Below are 11,372 nucleotides of genomic sequence, written 5' to 3'. Positions count from 1 at the left end.
CAGAACGGCGGACACGAGGAGCACAGTGGAGGCTGGAGGGGAATCGGATGTGCTTGTTGGTGTCGAAGCGTGTCCATTTTTTTTAATGTGGGTAACGGTCGGATTGGCGCGTTTGAATGTAACGGTCGGGGAGGGGGAGCAGGTGAGTGTGGCCGGCAGGTGGGGCCGCATCGAGTCGGCGGATGAGGCTGACAGGTGGGGATGGGAGGGTGGCTCGTGGGCGGTTCGCACGGTTGGCTGGTGGGGTCCACAGCCGTGTGTCCGTGTCCGATCAGATCGGACACCGACACGGGTTTGCATCCTCTGCCTTTGTGGCAAAAGGCAAAGTTTGCCGTTGCTTTCATCCACGCCATCCCTCATTCAATCAACCGCTTCCATCAATCGTGATTAACTAGTAGCCATTTAATTAGAGAAATTGAAGAAAACAATCTCAAGCGGTAAACCAGGAAAAAAAAAACAAAGACAGCCAACACATCCTTCGCTATTTGAATGAGCAGCTAAAATATATACTCCCTCTGACGCCGTTGACTTTTAAACGACGTTTGACCATTTGTTTTATTCAATTTTTTATGTAAGTATAAAAATACTTATGTCATGCTTAAAGAATATTTGATGATAAATAAATTTACAATAAAATAAATGATAATTACATAAATTTTTTTGAATAAGACGAAAGGTCAAACGTTTATTAAAAAGTCAACGGCGTCATACATTAAAATACGGAGGGAGTATTTGATATCTATTCATTCAGAAACATAAAGAAAATAATTATCCCACCTCCATACTAAACAACTCACAACTGTCTCGCTAATGTTTACTACTCCGTCTCAAAAAGAATCCAATCCTATCAACGAATCTAGACACATACGTGTTCAGGTCTGTTGCTAGGATTGTGTTTTTTTTTGGGACGGGGGTATTTAGAAAAAATTGTTTAAGTTATACTCCCTTCATCCGAAAATGTTTGACGCCGTTGACTTTTTAAAAAATGTTTAACCGTTCGTATTATTAAAAAAATTAAGTAATTATTAATTCTTTTCCTATCATTTGATTTTTTTTATGTATACATATAGTTTTACACATTTCATAAAAGTTTTTGAATAAGACAAACGGTCAAACATGTTTAAAAAAATCAACGGCGTATGAGAATATAAGAGTATATTTTTTCTATAATTCTTATAGTCAAGTCAAATGGTTGAGAACTTTGTTCGTATAAGTATTGTAAAGATTTTTTTTATAAATATGTTTAGCAATGCTAAGAATTATTTGTCTTTTAAATCAGATCAATTAATTGAATGTTAATTGTCCATGAAGTGGGGACAAAGACATACATCCATTGATTAAAAGATGGATGGGCAGGATAGAAGCAACAGCAAACTGTGCCGTCAGCTTCAAAGTCAGAGGATGCGAACCCGATGTAGTGATGTCCGGACATCGATCGGAGCATACACGTCAGTGGTTGCTGAAGTGATTCCTGCCTTCACTGTTTCACCACGAACGCCAGTGTAATACAGTAAAGTGTTGTGCGGCACGTGCTTTGATACTGAACACTTTTGGCTGAGTTTGAGTGAGAGAGGAGAAGAGAAGATAAGATTGAGAAAATACGTAGGACGAGGTGAGTTATTAGCGTATGACTAATTGAGTATTAAATATTTGAAACTATAAAAATAGATTAATATGATTTTTTAAAAGTAAATTTTATATAGGAAATTTCTGCAAAAAAAACACACCGTTTAATACTACCTCCGCCCCAAAATATAACAACTTTTGGCTATAAATCTGGACACACGGTTGTCCAGATTCATAGCTAAAAATGCTTATATTTTGGGATGGAGGGAGTAGTTCGGAAAGCGTGCGCGCGGAAAACGAAATAAACAAGCTTACATTCATCTCCAAACAAACGCAGCTACCTCCATCCCAAAATAACCGTAGTCATAAGTTTTGGTGTCCAACTTTGATCGTCCATCTTATTTAAAAAAAATTATTTGTTTTTTTATTTTTATTACATTATAAAACATGAATATTACTTTATACATGACTTATGTTTTTTATTTTTTTTAAAAAAAATCAAATAAGACAGATGATTAAAGTTAGATACGGAAACTCATGGTTACACTTATTTTGAAACTGAGGGATTAGTACTCATAAGAGCAAGGATAAGGATAAGCTTCTATGCTCCTCGAGAGAAAACTGCACGGCTATTAAAGAAAAACAAGAGGATCAGATTAGAAGCCTAAGCATCATTTATCAAGGGTAGTTTTGTCCTTGAAAAAAGTTAGGCTGTATGATGCTTGTATCAATGACATAATTCTCTTCGATCCTGATTCTCGGTTCTCGCTGCCCCGTTCCTCTTCTTCTCTCCTCTCCGTCTCCGACGCCCGGATCTCGTCGTCACTATCAGAATTATAGCAGGATCTCCATGGCAGTCCCAATAGATATGTCCTTTGGCTAGTACCAGATCCAGATCGATTTGGAGCGGGAGTTCGTGCCCAATTGCTCCATTGCCCCCAAATCCCTTGTACTTTTCCTTCCTTCTTTCTAATCTTATTTGCTTTGGAATTCCTTGATTTGTTTGCGTTAATAGAACCACAGTAGAGTAACTCGGTTACAAATTAGTTTTTTTAATGCTCTCTCTCTCTCTTTTTATCGATTCTGGGCAACATCGCTAGCTAAGCTGGATAGCAGATTTAGGTGGATAGGACAGAAAACGAAAATTAAAATGAAAAGTAAATGAAATCATCGATGCTTGCTTGCTCGATGCCTTGGTGCACTGCAATGGCGATCAGAGATACGATTAGCACCCTCAAGGACGAAATTGCCCTTTCTAAGGAAATTTAGGCTGTTAACTACCTTCTAATCTATTAAGCCTCTCATTTTTCCTTAAAAGCCGTGCAATTTTCTCTTGAGAAGTACAGAAGCATATCTCGATAAGATCACTCACAATGGTAAAGTAAGTTGCTCTCTATAAAACATATACATCTCAGCAATAGACTAGATTAATAGTAAACCACCTCAATAGTATGTCTACATAGGTATCTATAGCTCTCTCATCCATTGCCTCGTTTTTCTCTATAGACTATCTCCAGATTAGTAGATAGCTTTACTCTCTTTCTTCATTTAATCTGTTCCAAGTAGGAAAATATGTTGACATGGATCTCTTGTAGAGAGCCTATAGATAACCATTGCGGGTGCCCTAAGGGTAATAGTAGAGCTCACTTCCTACTATTAATCCATATTAAAGCTAACATATATAATTATCCCTCTATTTTAGGTTATAAGATGTTTTGACTTTGGTAAAAGTCAAACTTTTTCAGGTAATATTTATGACCCAAGATAAATTTATTATAAAAATATATTTAATTATTAATTTAATAAAACTAATTTAGTAATGTAAATATTACTATGTTTGTCTATAAACTTAGTCAAATTTGAAGCAGTTTGACTTTCACCAAAGTCAAAACATCTTAAAACCTAGATTATTTATAAGGTTGGCTACAATTTTCTTCTCCTCTCTCTATCTCTTACTAATATACATTTAATGTATTTGTCTTGAAGGTTGTGTTAAGCTAGCTCTTGCATTAGAGCCAACACCTTTAATTTTTTTTTGTTACCTCTCTCCTCCATATAAGTAGGCACTTGCTCTAAGCTGAAAGTTTCTCGCTTTCCACGTGGAATGAGGCAATGGTCTCATAAGCTGATTGGGAGATTTTATTGGAAATATCGTAACATTCATATCTTAGGGCAAGTTTTATGGGGGAGGTGTATGCCACATTTCATTTAAACCATTTTATCTTCTCATTAATTAAGAAGTAACAGACACAAATATCATAACCAATCTACAAACTTCAATATGAGTTTGCTCTCATATCATTTTATATTTTTCTTGGAGATTGTGTTGAGGTTGCCCCATGAATGAGGGGGTGGTTCATTCTCTCTCCTAATTTCTCTTCTCTATCTCATCACCTAATCTTATATGATAATTTTAAGGGTAACATGTAGGAGCTTGTAGTAATTGGGTCGGCTTTGATCATTAGCCACATGTAAAACGTGATTAATTAGCATATAATTAATAGTTATTATTTATTAAAAAATTGAAAAATATGTTTATTTATTTATTTTAAATAAATTTTATATATAAAGTTTTCACCGTTTAATCGCTTGAAAAATGTGATAACGAAAATCGAAGGAATAGCCTAATTAAGGATCACATCGTTTGCCTTGTAACTTATAAATCAATGTTAAACTTTAAATTTTAAAATTAACTAGAAAAAATACCCGTGCGTTGCAACGGGTGAAGTCTATTTTAATTTTATTATTGTTATATGCTTTAGTTAAGATAAAATTCGCTATGGGAGTTCGCTTGGACACATATTTTTAGGAAATCATGAGCTACAGTTAGAAGTCCGATCGTCTCAATAAGTTAGCATGTAAGTTTTTTTTAAACAGATTTCTTATATGATTCCTTATGTATTACCAAAAGTGAACGATCTTAAAAACCGATTTAAATACGGATATGTATTTCCAAAACCAAACGAACTTAAAAACCAACTCATACACGGATGACGTACCAAAATACCGGTAAAAACATCTTCAATTTTTATAATAGTAGAGGTTCTGATGGTTTTCCAACGCTCCTTTATTATTAGCTTTAAGGTCACTAAGGGAAGTTTACTTACAGATTGTTTTTTATTACCAATAAGTCGTTATGACTTATAATCCGTAAGCAACCTTTGGGGTCTCAAGCTTAAACTCACCAACATGCCTGCTGGAAATGTGAAGAAAAGTCACAACTACTTCCTCCGTTTCACAATGTAAGTCATTCTAGCATTTTCTAAATTCATGTTGATATTAATGAATCTAGATAGATATATATATGTCTAGATTCATTAACATTAATATAAATGTGGGAAATATTAGAATGACTTATATTGTGAAACGGGGGGAGTATCTGTGTTTCATGTCTAAAGTTGCGACCTAAGGCTAAACCCTTGGCCTTCTCACTGGTTTCTGGTACTCCTAATAGTCCTAACTATTTGGTATATTTATCACGATTGAGGCATGGCACTTAATTCTTTCAGCCATATGGCTCCATTCCATATGCCATATGCTCCAGTCAACCTTTTTTATTTTTTGGCTTGTCTAAAGTATGGTCACCCTTTTGCCTGATATATTTTTTCCACCATTTCATTAGGTATTGTCCATGCGAATTAAGTTTATCCCATAGAATCGTCCACCTGGCCTAGCTTGAACCGAACATACAAATATTAAAAATATGAAGTCATCCATAAAGCGGCATCAATAATTAAAAAAGTAACAACAAAAATAAATAATATTATGTAATTGTTTTAATAGAATAATTTGTCAAATAGTACATGTTAAAGTCAACAACATCGTATGAGGAATTACTATATTTGCAATAATTAAGCTCCAGACTGATAGTTGACCAAATTTTACTAGAACATGCAGCTCAATAAAGTATGCACAGTTGACTCGGGTGCGAGGTAGGACTTTGAAGATATGCTTCATTAAGCCAAGAATTCGTACAGATCTTCCTTTTCTTTTTTTTTAGTAAGTTCTATATGCAGCTTGGAATATTTAGAAGCAGTATCCCTCCCTCTCTTAATTCCTGGAGGGTACTTTTCAAATGTGATCTTTCTCTTTTGTTAGTTTATAGATTAAATGTAATTGAGAGACCAGTCCTTGTACATTGGTCGAACCTGTTGTAAATATCTTTTTTTATAACATATTGTGTTTTACTGTAGTGCTTCCCCTGCAGTGTTTTCAAAAAAAAAAAGAGTACATAACATGAGGGATATGAACCAATTTTACAAACTTATTGTTGATCTCACATTTTCACTCCTATCTCCGCCATATCAACAGAAATGCTCAGTCAATTTTAATCAAGTTCATACATCAAAATTAACAAGGTCGGAGACTTGCACCCAAAGCAGGGAAATTTAACTACTTAGCACTATTAGCTTTGTTGATTATTCAAAAGTCTCTCGTAGATTTACTCTTATTTTTTGTCACTAGATATAAAGAGATGCATCTCTTTGACTATCTGTCACTTATGCCCACGATGACATGCTGTCATGCCAACTTACCAAACCAGGGTGAAAAATAATGTGGGCCCACTGATCAATATGTCCTCTCCCTCTAATGTAGCGTGCTTTCGGCGGCCTTAGTCATGTGCAGGCCATGGCAAAGGAAGGAGTGGTGCGCCACAAGGAGCCAGTCCACCTCTGCTCCACCTCCTCCGCCATTGCGAGGAGACCGTTCATCGCGGCCCCGTGGTCTGGCCGATGCCCCTGAGGTCCTGCTTGCTGTGGAGCATGTGGGTGATGATGGCAGTAGCGATAGAGTATCCCATGACCGCCACACTGCCGGAGGCCGCGGCGATGGTTGTGCGATCGTCGACAGAGCCCACAGCTGCGGTGGTGGTGGCCCCGCCTAGACATGTGCCCATGCAGAAATCGTGGAGGCGGAAGTGGAAGCTAGCACTCTCAACAGAATCGGCGTGGGAGAAGAGGAACAGCGCTGCGATGGCGAGGTCGTTGCACGGGATGAACAATAGCGTGGCATCCCGGAACACCCAACGTATCGACGACCACTCCGCTGACCCTTGCCGGAACAGCACCGCCACCCACCTCTGCCATCCGTCGCGCACTACCCACCCTTCCCGAGGCTTGCTGCCACGAACGCCAACGCGTCCACCATTGTGTACCTCCGCCTCGACCGCTTCCGTGTCAACCTACCCCGATCCAACAGCGGCATAGGAAGAGGCGCTGGAGCAGGACGGAGCGGATAGGGAGGAGGAGCGACATCTCCGACGACAGGACAACGGGTGACGGGCATATGCCTGGCTACGACGGACGGTCCTCACGATGGCAGAGGAGGTGGACCTGCTAAGGGACGTTGTGGGCGCGGGTGGACGTGCTTCTCGTGCCGTCTCAGGTGCCTAGCGGTGGCGGCGGATGATCTCCTCGCGATTGGCGAAGGATGGACTCCTCGCAGCGGTGCCGCTCCTCCCTTCGCCTATGGTCCACGCTTGACTAAGGCCGCCAAAAGCACGCCACACTGGAGGAAGAGATGAAGGGGAGGGAAGAGGCTGACAAGTGGATCCCACAATATTTTAATTTCACCCCGAGTTAATGCCAAGTGGATAAAATTGGCAAATAGTTAAGAAAGCATCTCTTTAGAGAGTGGAAAAAAATCAAGAGCAAATTTAAAAGGGGTTTATAGATAACCGACAAATCTAATAGTGACAAATTGTTAAATTTCCACCAAAGCTGGCTGATATTATTATTTTATCTCATGAGAAACGATGCCATCAGACACAAGAGAGGAAGTTGACTTGAGTTTTGGAGACGCGCGGCCCCACATGGCCTTGTTCGGTTACACAAGGATTCGTTCTGGGCCAAGAATGATATGTATAACAATAAATTTATAATACGTACAACAAGAGACCGGGATTTATTTTGGATCGGGAACCAATTTACTTATATTAGGTAACAAAACATCCGGATTAGTTCCATACCTCTTGACTAATGAATTGATTCCCGGTCTCTCGTTGTATCTATCATAAATTTCTTACTGTACTTGTCGTTCCCGACCCGGATTGAATCCTTGTGTAACCGAACAAGGCCCAAGTCAGCCGGCCAGATGGAAGCAGGAGGTGGCGGCACTTGTCTACGTACGTACATCGTCGCCAGGTTGGCCGCGTTGGGCAAGCTGCACCGATCGACGACATACGACGGCGTCACGGCGGTTTTTCCACGCACCGTCTATAGCTTAGCAATATTCACGTCATCGCCGGTCAAGACTACTGCCACTAAACATGATGACGATCGTATAGATGTATTTAATTTACATGCATAGCACCAAACTCATTCATGGCCAGTGATGAACTAGCTATAGCTAACCGACATGCATGCACAGATCACTGAGTATGACGTCTTGCATCTCTCTCCCAGTTGCAAAGGGAGCGTCAACTTGGGAGTACTCTTGGCAGAAATTAATTAATCGAGATGAAACGCTCGTAGTTAATACTACTACATCATTTCCTCTTGTTAGTTCATCATTGCAATTAATCAACACGATTAAGTAATTCGAGCTCGAAATGATTTCTAGCTACTACCACATTCTTAATCTCTTTCGATGAAACGGTGGCGGAAAGATGAACAGAACATGTCTAATTAAGTCTTAAGCTAGCTTAAGTTTTTTTATTAGATTACATGCTAATCGATCGACAGACGATTGATAATTTGTAGACGACGAGCTCGATCACCTGTCAGCCGGGGAAGAGTTTGATTTTCTTCTTCTTTTGTTTTTACTCATAGTTGGGGCCGACCGGCGCCGGCGAGGCGCTCGACGACGAGCTCCCCTCGTCGGCGGCAGAGCAGCCGCCGCGGCTGCTGGCCTCGCCGTACGGCGCTCCTCCGTAGTAGACAGCCAGGGGCGCCGGCCCGCCACCGAACACCTCGTGCTGCCCGCCGCCGCGGACGCCGACGTGCACGTGCGGCGCCGGCAGAGCAGACGACATGGCCACGGGGTAACCGTACCCCTGCACCGGCTCACCTGGCGCCGCGTACACGGGATGATGGACCTGCACGTAGCGGAACGCGTCCTCGGGAGGCGGCGGCGGCGGCGGCGGCACGACGGCGGGGGCGGCGGCGGCGCCACGGCCACCACCACCACCACCACCTGATCCGCCGCCCTCGTACTCGCGCATGCGGCGGAGGTAGGCGGTGAGCGGCGGGACGTAGTCGTCGAAGCCGAGGCGGTCCATGGCCCAGACGAGGTCCTCGGCGGTGACCGTCTTGCGGTGCTCGCGGTGGCACCGGTCGTTGGCCTCGCCGGTGACGAAGCTGATGAACTCCGACACGCACTCCTGGATCACCTCCTTGGCGTCGTCGGAGATCTTGGCGTGCGGCGGGAGCACGCGCCGCATGATGCGGATCACGTTCGCGATCGGCATCAGGCGGTCCTGCTCCCGGACCACCGCCGCCGCCGGCGGCAGCTGCTCCGCCGCCATGGGCGGTGGTGGAGCAGCCGCACCTCCGTTGGGAAATGCGGGCTCCATTGCCAAAAGCTGCAAGGAGCACCTTGGGGGCTAGGGCTTATATAAGGATGGAGATACGGGTGGTCTTATATAAAGATTGATTGCTATCTAGCTACTACTTCCTTCGATCGTAAATATAATATAAATCATTTTAGCATTTAGCGCAAGAACCAAGAACTAAGAAAGGAAGTAGTTCAAATAACTTTATTGCACTTCCTTCACTACGTTAAAAAAAAGATGAACATTTATTCGTCAGAGGAAACGTATTAACTAGAAAATCAGCATGCCTGTTGGCACGCCTCGCTAGTATAACCCTTGCTAAGATCCTTTTCGAAAAAAATTTTGAAGATATTTTGCCAGCCTTAATCCAATTTCTAAAAATTCATTTAATTTGTTTCAATCAGTGTCAAATGAACGAAGATTGTATTAAGAAAATATGTTTGAACAGGTCCGTTACTTATTGTTAAAAAAATCAATAATTAATTATAGATGTTATTTTATGTGCAAATTGGATTTATGATTGATTTGAGAAGTGTACAAACGTCACTTTGGTTACGATTCAAAGAAAGAGTTATTGTGATAAACTATGGATACTAAGAGTTGAAACTCGAGTTTTAACTTCACAGACATCAGGATCTATCTAGATCCTGAACTTCAAGAGTATCTGTTTCCTTTTATCTTTCTTCTAACCCACACACAATGCATATATCGAGATACTTCTCTTTATTTATTTTCTTTTACATAGCCTAGCAAACATTGTCAAGCCACGTGGTCCAATCAACAACTGGCAAAACTGCCAGCTTGAGAACAATTGATTGATTGGTAAAATAAACCAGTAAGAAAAGATGAAAAGGTTTTTTCTTCAAATGACTTATACTTCACAAAAAATTCAAAATTAAAACTAAAACAACATATATTTAACATATACTCTTTCCATCCCAAAATATAAGAATTTAGAACCGGATGCGACATATCATAATATTAGAAATCTTAATTGGGTTCTTATATTTTGGGACGGAGGGAGTATTTACGATGGGAGGGAGTCGAACACTAGTAGAACTAAAATACATCTAATTAATGTGGTGTTAAATGGACCATTACATGCATGTGGGTTGATTATTAATGATTAATTTAGAGATTTTAGTTAAAATCCATCCCCTTCTAGATCAATGGGAGTGAATTTTAATCAAACTCTCAAGGGATGTATTATCGTTTCTTGCATGCTGTTTAAAATGCTACTTCCTTCGTTTCACAATGTAAGTCATTCTAACATTTCTCACATTTATATTAATACTAATGAATCTAGATAGATATATATATCTAGATTCATTAACATCAATATAAATATGAGAAATACTAGAATAACTTACATTATGAAACGGAGGGAGTATAAAGATAAAAAAATAAGAATATAAATTAATACGTGATATATATCACTCTATAAATATGAAAGTTGAAATTCAACCTACCCACTTTTGAAAAAAAAAAGGAACCATAACTATTTTAACTACATTCAAGAACCGAGAGAGCATCAACTCGGGAGTTTGAAATCCATTTCCTATGGTCAATCAATACTGTTTCAAAACCGACCCAGAACATCGGCATTATTAACATATATAATTGTGGGCTCAAACCAAAATAGCAGTTTCTTTACGTAGAATCAATGGCGAGTCGATGAGTGCACCAGTAGAGAAACCTTTTTACTCCCGGTTAGTAACCCCTTTTAGTCCCGGGTTTCCAACCGGGAGTAACAATTCGGGACTAAAGATGTCTTTAGTCCCGGTTGAAAAAACCGGGACTAAAGATCCTATCCCGGTTGTTGTTATCAACCGGGACTAAAAAGAGGGTGGCGGACAGTCCAGATGGTCCCCTTTTCTTTTTTTTTTTATTTTCTCCAGAATCGAGTGGGATGCACATCCCAAATTAAATCCCAAATCCCTAAATCAAAGTAACATCCCAACTCTACATCACAAATCAAAGTAACATCTCAACTCTACATCACAAATCTTAAAGTTACTCATACACACAAATCAAATACATCTCAGATCCATACAAATGTCCAGTGAATCACAAAATTATACATCTCAATAATCACAGATTAAAAAAAAAGTAGGCTGCCTCCGCCCGCCGCCAGCCATCGCGCGGCTCCGCCAACCATTGCCGGGCGTGGCACAGCCAGCCGCCGCGGGGCGCGGCTCCGCCAGCCGCCTCCGTGCGCGGCACCCCCGGCCACAGGCCACCGTCCGCCATGGCCGCCGGCCGCCTGCCAGCCGCTGCCGCTCGGCACGGCCGCTGCCCGCCTACAGCCTGCTTG

At 41.0% G+C, this 11,372-nt stretch overlaps 1 protein-coding gene across 1 annotated transcript; it reads right to left on the bottom strand.

Moving 5' to 3' along the window:
* Positions 1-8,168: 8,168 nt before the first annotated feature.
* LOC4340772 (nuclear transcription factor Y subunit B-10-like) lies at positions 8,169-9,122 on the bottom strand. Its single transcript, XM_015787184.3, has one exon. The coding sequence runs from the start codon at positions 9,077-9,079 to the stop codon at positions 8,327-8,329; it is 753 nt and encodes a 250-aa protein (XP_015642670.1). The 5' UTR covers positions 9,080-9,122; the 3' UTR covers positions 8,169-8,326.
* Positions 9,123-11,372: the final 2,250 nt, after the last annotated feature.

This window comes from Oryza sativa, chromosome 6 (assembly GCF_034140825.1).
Source record: "Oryza sativa Japonica Group chromosome 6, ASM3414082v1".
Taxonomy (NCBI): Eukaryota; Viridiplantae; Streptophyta; class Magnoliopsida; order Poales; family Poaceae; genus Oryza; species Oryza sativa.
The sequence above is the reverse complement of the archived record's forward strand: the minus strand, read 5'-3'. Positions and strand labels throughout refer to the sequence as shown.